This window comes from Acomys minous (genome assembly GCF_964271855.1).
Source record: "Acomys minous genome assembly, chromosome: 10".
NCBI classification, from domain to species: Eukaryota; Metazoa; Chordata; class Mammalia; order Rodentia; family Muridae; genus Acomys; species Acomys minous.
The window spans coordinates 66,358,349-66,374,270 of record NC_140491.1 but is presented as its reverse complement, the minus strand read 5'-3'; the positions used below and the strand labels follow the sequence as shown (position 1 = coordinate 66,374,270).

Sequence of the window (15,922 nt, the reverse complement as noted above, 5' to 3'; positions counted from 1 at the left end):
TTGTGTCTAGACTCTTTATTGGCTGGGGGAAGGGGTCTGCGGAAAGTTGTGGGTGGGGGCAGGGATTTGGGTGTCTTGAGTGCTTGCCCCTGGCTCTGCACACATCAGGTCATTTTCTTGGGCAGAGGATTAATGATCCCACTCTCTATATACTCAAAGACCGTGTATGGGTCCTGGTCCCCGTTGATGGTGATGGCCCAATCGTAGTACTGCTCCAGGTCCCCGGAGTTCCTGTAGAACAGGTCGGTTTGGAGCCTGATGTGCTCTTCTGAGTCCTTGGGGTTCTGCAGGAGACGGGCCTGGACCTCTATGGTGGGAGGCGGCTTGTACATGAGATGGAACCTACGAGGGAGACAGATGACAAGGGGCCCCTCAGTGCCTCTGTTGACCACGCTAGAGTGTCCCTGCCCTGTCACCATTAACACCAGGCACAATTGCCAGCTGTGCACCAGCTGAGGAAACACCCAGGCTTCTGGGACCTGAAGCTGTGGTCCCAGCTCAGGGAAACACGGCAGAGGTCAGGGAAGCGGGCAGAGGGTAAAGACAGTAAGAGCCCCTATAGATCAATCACAGAAGAGACAGTTTGGGTTTTGGAACAATCTCTACCATTGTCTACAGACAACTATTCCTTTTAAGAGATAGCTCTTGGGGGGAAAAAATTGTAAAAGCCGGGCACAGTGGGACTGGAGAGGCTCAGTGGTTAAGAGCACTGCCTGCTCTTCCAGAGGTCCTGAGTTCAATTTCCAGCAACCACATGGTGGCTGACAACCATCTATAATGTAATCTGATACCCTCTTCTGCAGATAAAGCACTCATATTCAATAAATAAAATAAATAAATCTTAAAAAAAAAAAAGCCGGGCAGTGGTGGCACACACCTTTAATCCCAGCACTTGGGAGGCAGAGGCAGGTGGATCACTGTGAGTTCGAGGCCAGCCTGGTCTACAAAGCGAGTCCAGGATAGTCAAGGCTACGCAGAGAAACCCTGTCTCGAAAAGAGAGAGAGAGAGAGAGAGAGAGAGAGAGAGAGAGAGAGAGAGAGAGAACGTGCGTTTGGCCTGCTGTTGGGCCTTAATGAAGACAACATTTGACCATGGGCCACCAAGTCCCCATGCAACCTGAACACAAGCTGGGTGTCATCTGACCCACCAAGTCATAAAGTAGGACGTGCACAGCAGCAACCCATTACCAAATGGACGTGGTACAAACACCATCAGGCCCAAGCGAGGCCGGAGGGGCACAAGCAAGTTACGTGAAGAAATAGCCCAAATGCCTACGGTTTCTCCTCCCATGCTGTCTGCTGCCGAGGCTGCACATACAGCCTAAGGGGTGAGGAAGAGAGGACTGGAGCCTGGTTTAATGATGGTCCTGCACGTGACGCAGGCACCTCCCAGAAGGGGACAGCTGCAGCATTACAACCCCTTTCTGGGACAACTCGGAAAGACACTGGTGAAGGGTGATCCTCACAGTGGGCAGCACTTCGGGCAGTGCGCACGTGATCGTACATTTTGTCTGGAAGGAGACGTGGCCAGATGTGCAGCTGCTCGCTGATTCATGAGCTGTAGACAATGGACTGGCTGGAAGAGCGTGGAGGAGAGACTGGTGAGAGAGGCATCGGGGAGGAAGCGTGTGGGCACACCTCTCGGAGTGGGTGAAGGACGTGAATGTGGGAAAGATTAAGCTTTGTCACAGGTGGAAGCAATCTTGGCGGGCTTTACCCTTGGGGCACCCCATGAATACCTTGTGATAGACTGTTTGGAGCCTTCCTGGGCTTGGAATTCAGGAAGCCGACCTGGGAACCCCACCGTGGCTATTGTTTTCCTAATTGACCCTCGAAGGGAGGAGACCGCCCTTTGCATGTGACTGGGAAGGTGGGGAAAAGAAAAACAACAGGGGGAGGCGAAGAGAGAGCGCGGAGAGAGCAACCAGACCGGACCAGCTCGCGGGACAGCAAGACACCTAAGGACCCGTCCCGTGGAACGGATACCGGAAGGTTCACTCTTCTGTCCCTTTAACCTTTTTTTCCTTCTTGTGTATGCTAGTTGGGTTGTATAATAAAGTTTAATTGTTAATAAACAGAGCCAACACGTGAAGATACTTGTGAGTCGTGTAAGTGCTCACCAGAAGGTGACGTCAGCTGTGGAGGAGTTCAGTGATGGAGCAGATAGGATGACCCACTCTGTGGGCAGGCAGCCCCTTCCCCCAGCCATCCCTGTCATTGCCCAATGGACCCATGAACAAGGTGGCCATGGCGGCAGAGATGGGGTTATGCATGGGCTTGACAACACGGACGCCCGCTCCCCAAGGCTGACCTGGCTACAAGCTGCTGCTGAGTGCCAGACCTGCCAACAGCAGAGGCCAGCACTGAGCAGATCTCTGTGAGTTCAAGCCCAGCCTAGTCTACAAATTAAGTTCCAGGACAGCCAGGGCTGTTATACAGAGAAATCCTGTCTGGAGGTGGGGGGGGGGGCGCATCACAGCTGTACCTACCTACTTGGGTTTTAGTTAATTCCAGAAGTAAACAGGTTGAGAAACAAAATAGCCATCACACAGGATTTCTTCTATGGAGCCCTGGCTGTTCTGGAACTCCGTATGTAGACCAGCTAACCTCAAAAGAGATCCACCTGCTTCTGCCTCCTAAGGGCTGAAATTAAAGGCATATACCACCACAAAGGGCATGTGTGTGTGTGTGTGTGTGTGTGTGTGTGTGTGTTCTAGTGACTGAACTCAGTTCCTCATGCCTGTGAGGCAAGCCCTTTCCTATCCGAGCACCTCCATAGCTTCATCTGCTCTTTTTCCATCCTTCCAAACGCCATTTATTATGTGCTACTACTAGTCTGCCCAGCCGGTACAGACATTTCTGAAGCAGGAGTCCAGCTGGGGGCCAGGAAGACAGTGGCCAGATTCCTCACCAGGATGTTGCTGCAGAATCTGGTACCACGCTTCCCTCATCATTCCTGCAGACATAGGAAGCCAACAGACATGCCCAGAAGAAGGCACGGGACAAGCTTGTTTCTAGCCTCCATCTAGCAGCCAGCACAACCCGTGAAAGCAGGTCCACAATAGCACTGAGCACCTAGACCAAGAGGCAGCTCAGCAGGGGACCTGGCCATCAGCAGCCCCACCCCCACCCCACCCCCACCCCACCCCACCCCACCCCCCGCCATGACCAGCCACCAGGAAGCCCTGACCAACCGTTCTCCTGTGACAGGGTCAGTCCTTCTCAGTGTGAGCCGCTCCAGAATGGAGTCCAATGGCACGTTCAGGAAGAACACCCTGGAGAGAGACCACAGTAACCATGTTTGTTACTATCTGGACCAAGCAAAGCTTTGACAGCCTGGGCCTGCTAATCCTGGGGAGACTCTTCCTACCCTTCCCCAGGCAGACACTGGTGATACCAAATGCTAGCCTGTCAACATGCCTTTCAGGTACACAGCAAACCCACCTAGAGCTCAGAACCCCATCCGCCTTTTCCATCAATTCCAGTCTCCAGGCCACTAACATCCAGCGCCCGAACTGAGGTGACTAAAGACTGCATGGCAGCCCAGAGCCTTCCAGAATCACCCACTGGCCACTCTGGAGCCTACCCTGCCTTGCACCTTCCTCCTCCCACATAACCACAATCAAGTCCCAAGGCCACCCTGCCCCCTTCCCTCTGTTGCCTCCTACCCTTGGTGTCGCCCCCTTGTGGCCCTGGAGGACATTGACCTCTCTCTCCATAAACCTCCATAAACTAACTCTTGCTACAGTCAAGAGAAGAAAAGTCCCCGTGGGCACCAGAGGAAACACAGGCCAGACAGACTTTTGTTACCCTAGGGCCAGGGCTGGCATTATTCCTCACAAGTGTACATGTGTGTGTTTGAGGGAAAGTCGGCCCCAGCTCCCTGAGGCAGCCAAGTGTGGTTGTCCCTGCCTGGACTATCTGTGCCTGGGAGATAACTTTTCCCTCTGGCTCTCTGGGGCCTGTAGCTGGCCTGTGACCAAGGCCTGTGAGGAGGCTGGGCTGAGCTCAGGCTCCCCCTGGCTGCAGGGGCTACAGAGCCAAGCCAAACCAGGCAGGTGAAAGCAGCTCTCAGGCTTGCTACAGGAGCTTCGTCTGCTAGCTGCTGCGCAGTGGGAGGAATGGAAGCCGATACTTCCCCAGAGGGCTTTCTGGAGAAGTCAGCTTGCCTAGAGCCAAATCAGGGAGGTGGCCAGAGACACTAGGACCAAGCATTGCCTGAGGGTGATTCTTCAGTGTTTGACTGACACAAGCGTGTAAATGTCTTTCACTAAGGTTGCCTTTCTCTGGGTTTCCTTCTAATGCCCAGTTATTTTTTGTTGTTAATTCTTAAAACTTTTTTTTTTTTTGGTCTTTTGAGACAGGGTTTCTCTGCAGCCTTGGCTGTCCTGGACTCACTTTGTAAACCAGGCTGGCCTCAAACTCAGAGATCTGCCTGCCTCTGCCTCCTGAGTGTGAGGATTAAAGGCGTGCGCCACCACGCCCTGCTAAATCTTTAATTTATTCATTTTTTGGGAGGTAGTGAGGGGCATGTACCACAATGTATTTAGAGGTCAGGGACTGTCAGCATCCTTGCAAGCTCTAGTGGAGAGTCAAGATGACACCCAGGGGGCTGGAGAGATGGCTCAGAGGTTAAGAGCACTGACTGCTCTTCCAGAGGTCTTGAGTTCAAGTCCCAGCAACCACATGGTGGCTCACAACCATCTATAATGAGATCTGATGTCTTCTTCGGGCCTGCAGGCACACATGCAGGCAGAACACTGTACATGTAATAAATAAATAAATCTTTACAAAAGAAAAGTGAGAATGACACTCAGCTCAGCTTGCCTTATCTGTCACTGGTTCAAACTTCTGGAGTCTGACACCAGATGGGTTCTTTTGTTGTTGTTTCCTTTTTTTTTTTTTTGTTTTTTGAGACAGGATTTCTCTGTGTAGCCTTGGCTGTCCTGGACTCGCTTTGTAGACCAGACTGGCCTCGAAATCACAACGATCTGCCTGCCTCTGCCTCCCGAGTGCTGGGATTAAAGGCGTGCGCTACCACGCCCGGCGTTCTTTTTTTTTTTTTTTCAAGGCAGGGTCTTTCTGTGTAGCTTTGTCTGCAGTGCGCCACTACACCCAGTGTTTTTTGTTTTTTTGCTTTTTGTTTTTGGCCTTTTTCTTTCTTTCTTTCTTTCTTTCTTTCTTTCTTTCTTTCTTTCTTTTGAGACAGGGTTTCTCTGTGTAGCCTCGGCTGTCCTGGACTCACTCAGATAGTTTTTTTAAAAGCCATGTTTAAGCATAGTACAAATTAGGGGGAAAGTTTCCTAGTGGCAATTAACTCAGCCCTCTGTACAACAAAGCTTAAGACATGTTCACATTGAAACTCTACAAAGGGTCAGGTGCGGTGGCGCACGCCTTTAATCCCAGCACTTGGGAGGCAGAGGCAGGATGATCGCTGTGAGTTCGAAGCCAGCCTGGTCTACAAAGCAAGTCCAGAACGACTACGATAATGTAGAGAAACCCTGTCTTGAAAAACCAGAAAAAAAGAAAAAAGAAACTCTACAAAGTACATATAGATTTTTCCATAAAGACACTCAAGGTAGGGGCCTAGGAGGAATGACAGAGGTAAGCATAAAGCCCGGCCCGAAGATAACACACAAGTTACTCAGGTTATTGTAAAACAAGTGGAACCTTGCTAATAAGGGTGGTTTTATGAACCAAGAAGCTTGAAAACAGCTCAAGATTTAGTGGGGGAAAAGTTGGGGATTAGACAAACATAAGAGTCTGGGGGAATCGGGGTGAAGCCTGGCCCTACAGAGAACAAAAGGTCACCGGGTCACCAGACACATCCATTCCTGGCATTTCCAGACAGAACACAGGCAAACCCGTCCTTCCTTTGACACGAGCCTTTGGGTTTAACGTTCCTGGCCTCCTCAGCGTTTATCTATGAATACAGGGACCTTGTACCCTCGGCAGACAATTTGCAGGGTTGGTTTTCTCTTTCCACCCTGTGGGTCCAACGGATTGAACTCAGGTCATCAAGCTCGCAAGAGCCCTTACTCGCTGAGGCTGTGACACACATAATACGTGACAAGAAGCTCCCGGAGTAACGATTCATCAGACTCAAAATATAGCTTATAAATACATCAGCCATATAGTCAGTCTCTTCTCTGACTAGCTATATCTTAAAAATAACCTGTTTTACTAATCTACATTTTGCCTTGTGGCTGATTACTGTGCCCAAGTACCATGTGTCTGTCCTCTTCACATCTTGCTGCCAGTCGCTATCCCAGAATCCTCTCTGTCTACCAAATGTCCCACCCTCTTACTTCCTGCCTCAACTATAGGCCATTAGCTTTTTATTGATAGGTGAGGCTTCCATACAGAGGCAAGAGATTCTTTCTACATTTATTCTGGCACACAGTTAAGGACACAGGCGACATGATGGGGACAGCTTGGCGGCAGGAGAATGAGGCAACTGCTCACAACAGTTCTGCTGTCAGGTAGCAGAGAGCAAACAATAAGCTGGGTGGGTCATTAAAACCTCAAGGCCTAGCTGGGCGTGGTGGCGCATGCCTTTAATCCCAGCACTCGGGAGGCAGAGGCAGGCGGATCGCTGTGAGTTCGAGGCCAGCCTGGTCTACAAAGCGAGTCCAGGACAGCCAAGGCTACACGGAGAAACCCTGGCTTTAAAAAAAAAAGCCTCAAGGCCTGCCTCTGCTGACCCAGTGTCGCCTCCTAAAGGTTCCAGAACCTTCCCAAAGGGCACCAAGTGCTGACAAACATGAGCTGATTATGAGGACCCATCACATGGACACCTTGCACACCTGGTATCACATACTATAAAATGCCTGAACTCAAGGGGGAAAAAATCAGCTAGGTAAAAAAACAAGGAAGCAGAGCCAAATATTCTTTCTCAGGACAGACACTTACAAGGTTAGTCTCCTCTCCCTCTGCCCAGCTTCCCCTCCCTGAAGGCCACCTCGACCCAGTCTCCAGAAAACCCTGCTGGTGGCGAGTGCTGCTGCCGCTGCCCCAGGAAGCAGGCATCGCTGGTTCCCAGCAGCCTGGCAGGAGGGGGCCATGACAAGCCTTTCCTCGGTGCAATGCGGTCCAGCGGGCGCATTCAACCTTTTGACACTGAGATATGACGTTGTTATCTACACTCAAGAACCAAATCAAGGCCAGGCATGGTGGCGCACACCTTTAATCCTAGCACTCGGGGAGGGAGGTGGATGGATCACTGTGAGTTCAAGGCCAGCCTAGTCTACAAAATGAGTCCAGTACAGGCAAGGCTACACAGAGAAACCTTGTCTTGGAAAACAAAAAACAAAACAAAGGAACAAAAAGAACCAAATCAAGTTTAAAAGCATGCATGTATATGACACTTACACACTCACACACTTTCACACATGCACACATACACTCCTATACATACTTACACACTCACACACTCTCACCTACACACTCCTACACATACTTACACACACACTCCTACACATACTTACACACTCACACACTCACACACACTCCTACACATACTTACACACTCACACACTCTCACATACACACTCCTACACATACACACTCACACACTCTCACACACACACTCCTACACATACTTACACACTCACACACTCTCACACACACATACTTACACTCTCACATACACTCCTACACATACTTACACACACACTCCTACACATACTTACACACTCACACACTCACACACACTCCTACACATACTTACACACTCACACACTCTCACACACATACTTACACTCTCACACTCTCACATACACTCCTACACATACTTACACACACACTCCTACACATACTTACACACTCACACACTCTCACATACACACTCCTACACATACACACTCACACACTCTCACACACACACTCCTACACATACTTACACACTCGCACACTCTCACACACATACTTACACACTCACACTCTCACATACACTCCTACACATACTTACACACACACTCCTACACATACTTACACACTCACACACTCTCACATACACACTCCTACACATACACACTCACACACTCTCACACACACTCCTACACATACTTACACACTCACACACTCTCACACACACACTCCTACACATACTTACACACTCACACACTCTCACACACACATACTTACACTCTCACATACACTCCTACACATACTTACACACACACTCCTACACATACTTACACACTCACACACTCTCACACACACTCCTACACATACTTACATACTCACACACTCTCATATACACACTCCTACACATACACACTCACACACTCTCACACACACTCCTACACATACTTACACACTCACACACTCTCACACACATACTTACACACTCACACACTCTCACATACACTCCTACACATACTTACACACACACTCCTACACATACACACTCACACACTCTCACACACACACTCCTACACATACTTACACACACTTACACCCAGGTATTACTAACTCAGGCTGTGAGTGGCTTGAGGTGGACATACCTCCCTCCTAATGACTCCAGTTCATAGAGTGGCACAGACCAGCACTAACACAATACAGTGTGCACAGCGCCAGGGAAGTTAGTGAACTCAGTCCAACAGTACATTAAAGGAATGATTCATTATTACAACTAAGTGGCCTTTAACCTGGGAATGGAAGCCTAATATTTTAATTAACTTTAAATGTAAAGTGAAGTTTGTCATATTTTTAGAGTAAGTGGACAGGGTCTCGCTGTGTGGCCCAGCTGGCCTTCAACTGCCATGCAGCCCAGACTGGCCTAGGAGTATCAATCCTCCTGCCTCTAGCTCCCGAGTGTTTCTATTGCGGGTGCCTGTTGCCATGCATGAGGAGAGAGGACAGTACAGGCCAGCTTGCAAGATGACAACAGAACAGCTAACACCACGCAAAAGGTGAAAAACTGACTGTGCGCCCCCAAATAGGTTACAGAGCAAGGATCTGTGTTCACACTGCCCCAGCTCAACTGATTCCTGCAACTAGTCCTCTGACAACCACAGGCACACATGTGCACAGGCACACATGCTCGAGCAAGCACACACATGTGCGCACATACACACACACACGCACGCGCACACATATGTAGACACAGGCACACACAGGCATGCACGCTTGAACTCACGCATACTCTAGCAAGCACACGGGCACACACACACACACTAAATGTAAAGTGTATATCAAAATACATTTTTTTAAAAAGGCAGAATGGTAAAATAAAAAATTGACAAAACTCCTATCTGAGCAAGCACTTGTAGCCGAACTTCAGAAAGCGTGAACTACATGTGTCATTGGCAACATACATCTCCAGAACTGATATCCAAAATGGAAAGTGGGGCATCTGAAGATAGTTTCTTGGAAAAGGCTCAGATGACCTCCTCCTTCCAACAAAGACCTGCCCTCTGTCCTGGGGAGCCCTCCTTTCAGGCTGACAGGCACCGGGGCTCTGTGTATCCAGGCCATCTGCAACTGACCCTGGCCCTGACACAGCTCATGATGTTTCCTCTCAGGAAGACCTTGCAGTGACCACCATTGGAGGACCACCAGGAAAGAGGAGAGATGCCAGTGAACGTGCAAATGGCACTGCAGACTGAGGCCTAGAATGGTCTGTTAGTGATGGGCAGAGCACCCAGCTGGCTGAAAGCATCATCTGGGACATGATGCCGAGGTGGTCCTCCTTCAAGGGCAACCTCAGTGCGTTCCCAGAGCACAACGCAGAAGTAGTGAGTTCTTTTTTTCTTTTTGGATTTAATTATTTTTATTTTTATGAGTGATTTGCCTATATGTATGTCTGTGCACCACATTCATACTTGGTGCCCACAGAAGTCATAAGAGAACATCAGATCCCCTGGAACTGGATGATGGGCAGTTGTGAGTCAACATGTGGGTGCTGAGAATCGAACCCAGATCCTCTGCAAAAGCAACAGGTACTCTTAGCTGGTGAGCATGCACATGTGGAAGCCATAAAACATCCTCAGGGGTTGTCTGCCTCCTTTGAGACAAGATCTCTCCTTTTCCTTGAGCTCTTCCATTTAACTAGGCTGACTAGCTGGGCTGGTTCCTGTTTCTGTCTTTCTGCTGCAGGGTTTTAACTGTGTACCAGCATGACCTCCATTTTTCTGCGCGTTCTGGTGATGGGGTCCAGGAACCGCTTGACTGATGGAGCCATCTGCCCTGCCCCACTTGCAATCTCCACTACACATCAGCACCACTCTTCTGGAAGATTCTCAGCCCACATTCAGACCTCAGCAAGTCCGTCCTGCAAGTACATCATGGCTCAGGACAGAGGCTATAGCTGCCTTGTTTGTGCTGTGTCCTTCCTGCCCTGCAAATGCCAATGGTCAAAACAGACGCTGAAGGTGGACAGGGGGCTGTCAGCACCCAAACTGTCCTGACCCATCTCATAGCAAAGCACAGCTTTAATGCTGCTGGCTTCCTGGCCCTCGTGGCAGGAGTCTGGGTTGCAGGCACAGCCTGCAAGGGTTTCTGGAATTAAGTGTTGAAAGAAGCTGAGTTTGGGCTGGAGAGACGGCTCAGTGGTTAAGAGCGCTGCCTGCTCTTCCAGAGGTCCTGAGTTCAATTCCCAGCAACAACATGGTGGCTCACAACCATCTATAATATGATATGAGTCTTCTGCAGGTAAAGCAGTTACAGACAATAAAGAAAATAAATAAATCTTTTAAAAAAGAAGAAGAAGAAGAAGAAGAAGAAGAAAGAAGCTGAGTCCAAACAAGCCTTGCAGAGGAGAGTTTGGACACAAGGCCTCCCTGGCCAGGAATTTAAGGTATTTGCTATGCAGATGTTTCACTCTGACAAGCATACCTGAAAAAAAAAAAAAAAAAAAAAACACAAAAAAAACCAAAGGCCAAACATCTCCACCTGATCCTACCGCCCTGGGCATCCCGTGTCTGGCCTTGGGTATCAGTGACAGGTCCTTTCATTTCCAGCTCTGACTCCTTCAAGACAAGGGCTCCCACTGGCCATTTCTTGTTGAAAACGATGCACAAATGACAGTGCTAACCTACCCTGGCGGTTTCTGCCATCTCTCCAGGGGCAAGCAACAAACTCACTCTCCCGGCTGTAGCCAGTAAATTAGTGCTCACTCCTGGCAGTTTACCAAGTGCATTTCTAAACACAGCAGTCGGGTTGAAGGAGAATTGACCCAGGACACGCCTGCATAATCTAGCTGTCTTTAAAAGCCCTCTGAAAATGTCTACCTCCTTCCCCACCGAGAAGAAAGCCAGGGGGTGGGATCTTATCCTGTGCACACTGCCACCCAGGAGCTCCCTAGACAATAAGGAAAAGCCAGTTGTCGGAGCCAGGTAGTTCTGCAAGCTTTTCCCACAGAGAAAAGCAAATGAGCTTAAGGCAAAAAATAACAGGAGAAAAGCTGGCCACCATAAAGCAGAATTCCCAGGGAACCAGAGACAACGCAGGCCATCCATGGGGCTTGGTAGGGACCGGAGGAGGGAGGAGGGACAGAAGTGTGCAGCTACTGGAGCCTTCTGGGTAGGGGTTCATCCAGTGAGGTCACTGGCTGAGGTGCGCACTCTCCTACAGGCGTTCATCCAAAGCGTAGTAAACAGCTGAGACCCCACATTCCTGAGACAGGAAGGCCAAGCCAACAGGACACAAGACCTTGTCCAAGTCCTCAAGGCTCTTGTGAGCTTGAAACATCCTAACACGAGCAGTTTTGATGTGCTCAAATCCGAGTGCAGGCTCCCGCATCATTCTGCTGTTTTAAAAACTAAGTTCTGGAGCCGGAGAGATGGCTCAGTGGTTAAGAGCACTGACTGTTCTTCTAGAGGACCAGGGTTCAATTCCCAGCACCCACATGGCAGCTCACACCTGTCTGTAACTCCAATCCCAGGGGCTCCAAAGACACACATGCATGCAGAACACCAATGCACATAAAATAAAAATAGTTCATAAAAAAGAAAAAACTATGTTCTGGGGCTCCGGAGAGAGCTCAAGGGGTAAAGAATTTGCCTTGCAAGAGCAAGGGCCTGCGCTCAGCCTGCAAAATTCATCTAAAAACAAACAAATAAGCAAACAAATAAACAAATAAGGGCCTGGGGGTATGTGCTGGCAACCCCGGTGCTGGGAAGGCAGAGGCAGTAGATTCTCTAGAGTGCATGACCAGCCAGGCTAGCCTTCTTGGCAAGTTCAAGTCCAGTAAGAGACTGGCAGAGACTTGGCCCTTCCAGGTGTTGTCTGTCACCCCTCTGTACTGTGTTAACTTCCCTCCATGTTAGTGAGGGACTGACTTTCCAGTGACCCCTGCCCAGGACCTTCAGGAGGCCAGAGGTATGGCCATTGCCATCCCTTGTCTCAGAAGCAAGGGAGGGACCTGAGACCTACAGAAGCTATTTCCTACCCTCCCTGGCCTCCTTCCCTTGGGCCTGCTAAAGCCTTTGTACTCTGAGCAATCCTTACTTTCCTCTGTCCCAGTGGCCCACCTGGACCATCTCCTTGAAGATTTCAAAGAGGTTTTGCTTCTTGGCTTCAGCTTGAATCTTTGGCCTTTAGTTCATTACCGCCACCATCACCACCATCACCATCACCACCACCAACACCATCATCACCACCACCAACAACAACACCATCATCACCACCACCACCACCAACACCATCATCACCACCACCACCAGTACCATCTCCATCATCACCATTACCACTATCACCACCATCACCATCACCATCATCACCATCATCACCACCATCAACATCACCACCATCACCACTACCACCACCAGCACCATCTCCATCATCACCATCACCACCATCACCACCATCACCACCATAACAATCACCATCACCATCACCACCATCACCACCATCACCACCATCACCACCACCACCACCATCACCACCACCGCCACCACCATCACCACCATCACCACCACCACCACCATCACCACCACCACCACCACCATCACCACCATCACCACCACCACCACCACCATAACAATCACCATCTCCATCATCACCATCACCACCATCACCACCACCACCATCACCACCATCACCACCACCACCATCACCACCATCACCATCACCATCACCACCATCACCACCACCACCACCACCACCACAACCACCGTAACAATCACCATCTCCACCATCACCATCACCACCATCACCACCATCACCACCACCACCACTACCATAACAATCACCATCTCCACCATCACCATCACCACCATCACCACCACCACCACCACCACCACCACAACCACCGTAACAATCACCATCTCCATCATCACCATCACCACCATCACCATCATCACCACCATCACCATCATCATTACCACTGTTATCACCATCACCACTCTCATCGTTAACACCATTATCACCACAAGCGACAGCACCATTGTCACCACCTTAATCACCACCATCATCATCCCTATCAAAACTTTTGTCAGCACTGTGTGCCAGAGATTTGTACTAAGCACATGACACATTACCGCACCCACCCTCCACCATGAGAAACACCCACATAGGTGCTGTGATCCTGCCCATTCAAGGGCCTAGAAGTCACGTGCTGTCTCTAGACTGGGCTCCAGGTCCATCAGCCTCCAGGATGACCTACTGCTGCCCTGTGTTCCTGTGTGTCCAATAACCACGATTCATTCCCCCCAGGTTGACAGGAAATCCCAGAAGCCTCTAGTGAACGCTGGAGCCACTTAACTCAAAGGATGTGGCTGGATCCAATTGCTCAGGTTCCTCTGTGTCTGCCCAAGGACTGACTCACCATCCGTGTGGTGGACGTACACAACTAGCTGCCTCTTGGGGCCAGAGACAAACAATGCAGATTGTAAAAGACTGTTTGCCACCACTACCCCCCTTCCCGTCCCCCACACACTCTGGGGCTGGCTTGCCTAAAGAATCTGCGGCTGTTTTTCTTAAACCAACACTCTAATTACTCCGAAAGTATGTAAAATCCTTGCATAAAAACAGCAACAGCCCTCTTCTGAAGAATTGCATTACAGTAAGTTGGGCTGTCTCCAGACTACTTGGTTAAAAGGAAATAGATAAGGTCTTCAAAATAAAAGCTAGGAGGCCATCCTTTGTAAGCCCATCCAGGGGCCAGAGGCTTGGAGGGGCCAGAAACCTCCCATTTTACAGACAGAAAGGAAAGAAAACACCCTTTGGCTCTGCAACGTAATAGGGTTTACTTCTGGAAAAAAAAAAAACAAGCCTGATTAAATATTAATAGCCAGTGGTATTAATTAAGGGGGAAGAGTCCATCAAGAGAACCCCAATATGTTTACAGTGTCCCCAGGAAACTGGAAAAATTCACAATCAAGTGTGTAAATGTTCTAAAAAAGGGTCTTGAATATTTTATGAATATTTGTCATAAAACAGAAATAATAACCACTGTGCAGAGCTATTAGAATTAATATTTATGCCACCCACCATGAAATATTCATGGGGACAGAGGGGGGGGGCGTAAGACAAGAATTAATTTACATTGGGCCCGGTTTACCCGCTGGCTTGATGTTTAAAGCCGGTTGACAAGGCGCCCTATGAATCCACCAGTCACTTCCCTGCAGTCTGGGAAGTGGAGGGGGTGGGGACTGGCCTGGGCTGCTGACAGCTCACAGATTGAGTTTCTGACAGCCCAGGAAAAAAAAACCCTAAGTGGCCCCCCACCTTTTTTTTCCCTTCTTCCATTGCCCAAGGCGCTCTGTTCCGAAACCGTTAGCCCCATCTCCCCTTCCATCTGCTGGAATTAGCGAATTAATGAGCGCCGATACACTTTACTGGTGGGGCCCTATGAATGTTTACAGGCGATTAAATTATAATGCAGGGGGCGGCTGTATAATTCATGAACCAATTAAAGGAAGTGTTAGTTGATTTGATGGGATGAGGACGTACAAAATGCATTTAACTAATGGGGAGCCTCGGGCTGCCGAGGGCCAGCTCCCCTCTCAGATTACGCAGCTAATTGCCCGACTTTGCGGGGCTGTCACCGATAGCTATGCATATTTCATTGTTCTCAAATACTTCAATTGTCTGCGTCAGTGTTGTGGCTGTAATGTGGAGAAGCTGGGCCAAAACTTGGGTGTCATTACAGTGTCTGGCCTGGCCTCACCAGAAACCGAGGAAGAGCTCCGGTCCCCAGCCATTAGGTGATTAAACGCGCCCAACATGTGATCCATCCCCTTTATTTTACTGGGGACACTCATTCCGTATGCTGACCTCATGACCCTGGAGGACCCTTGGGACTTGGCCCCCCACTTTTTTTTTTTTTAACCAGGGGAGATAGGAACTGCCCCGTGCACGCCCGTGTTGTTCTTAGCCTGAGAGCCCTCTCCAGACTAGTACCCAGCCAGAGTTCAGGAGTTCCGAGAGTCACACAGAACCCCTGCCTTCCCCCCAGGGCAGCTCACCTGGGCCACTTGCCACTCTAAGTGTCTCCTCCAGGCCTGACTTTGTCCATCTGGACAAGGCAGCCAGCCAGGGCTTCATTAACCACAGATCATGTCCAACTTGGGCTTAAACTTGAATTTCTGCCACCAGATGCTCGAAGGGGCTCAAGAAAGGAAAACAAGCAAAAAGCAACTGAACCCATCCCAGGCATGAGAAGATCCTGGCGTACTAGGGAGTTCTGAGAGAGGCGAGGAGGGTCCTACCTCCCAGCTGGAGCAGTTGGGGATGCCTGAGGGAGGGTAATGCCTTCAGACTCCACCCATTCTGAAGTTTCCTAGCTCCCCTCAAATGGTCAGAGTCTCCACAGAGGCCGACCGGTCCGTCTCCAAAATCATACTGTCATCTCAGCCTCCAAGACAAACCTGGCCTTAGCACGAGAGACTTATGAGTAACGTGTGCCTGTGTGTACGCGCTCTCTGTCTCTCGCTCGCTCCCTCCCTCCCTCGGTCGCACGCATGCACGCACATGC

At 49.7% G+C, this 15,922-nt stretch overlaps 1 protein-coding gene across 2 annotated transcripts in view; it reads right to left on the bottom strand.

The window, feature by feature from the left end:
- Positions 1 to 15,922, bottom strand: part of AK8 (adenylate kinase 8) — a 109,695-nt gene continuing 93,773 nt past the window's right edge. Inside the window, exons 12-13 of one of the 2 annotated variants that reach the window (XM_084798105.1) lie at positions 3,195 to 3,275; positions 1 to 342 (exon numbers count right to left, since the gene is read on the bottom strand). In XM_084798105.1, the coding sequence (XP_084654231.1) occupies positions 105 to 342; positions 3,195 to 3,275 (319 nt within the window). In that variant the 3' untranslated portion in view covers positions 1 to 104. The remainder of the gene's footprint in view (positions 343 to 3,194; positions 3,276 to 15,922) is intronic. The other variant, XM_084798106.1, reaches the window with a different exon arrangement.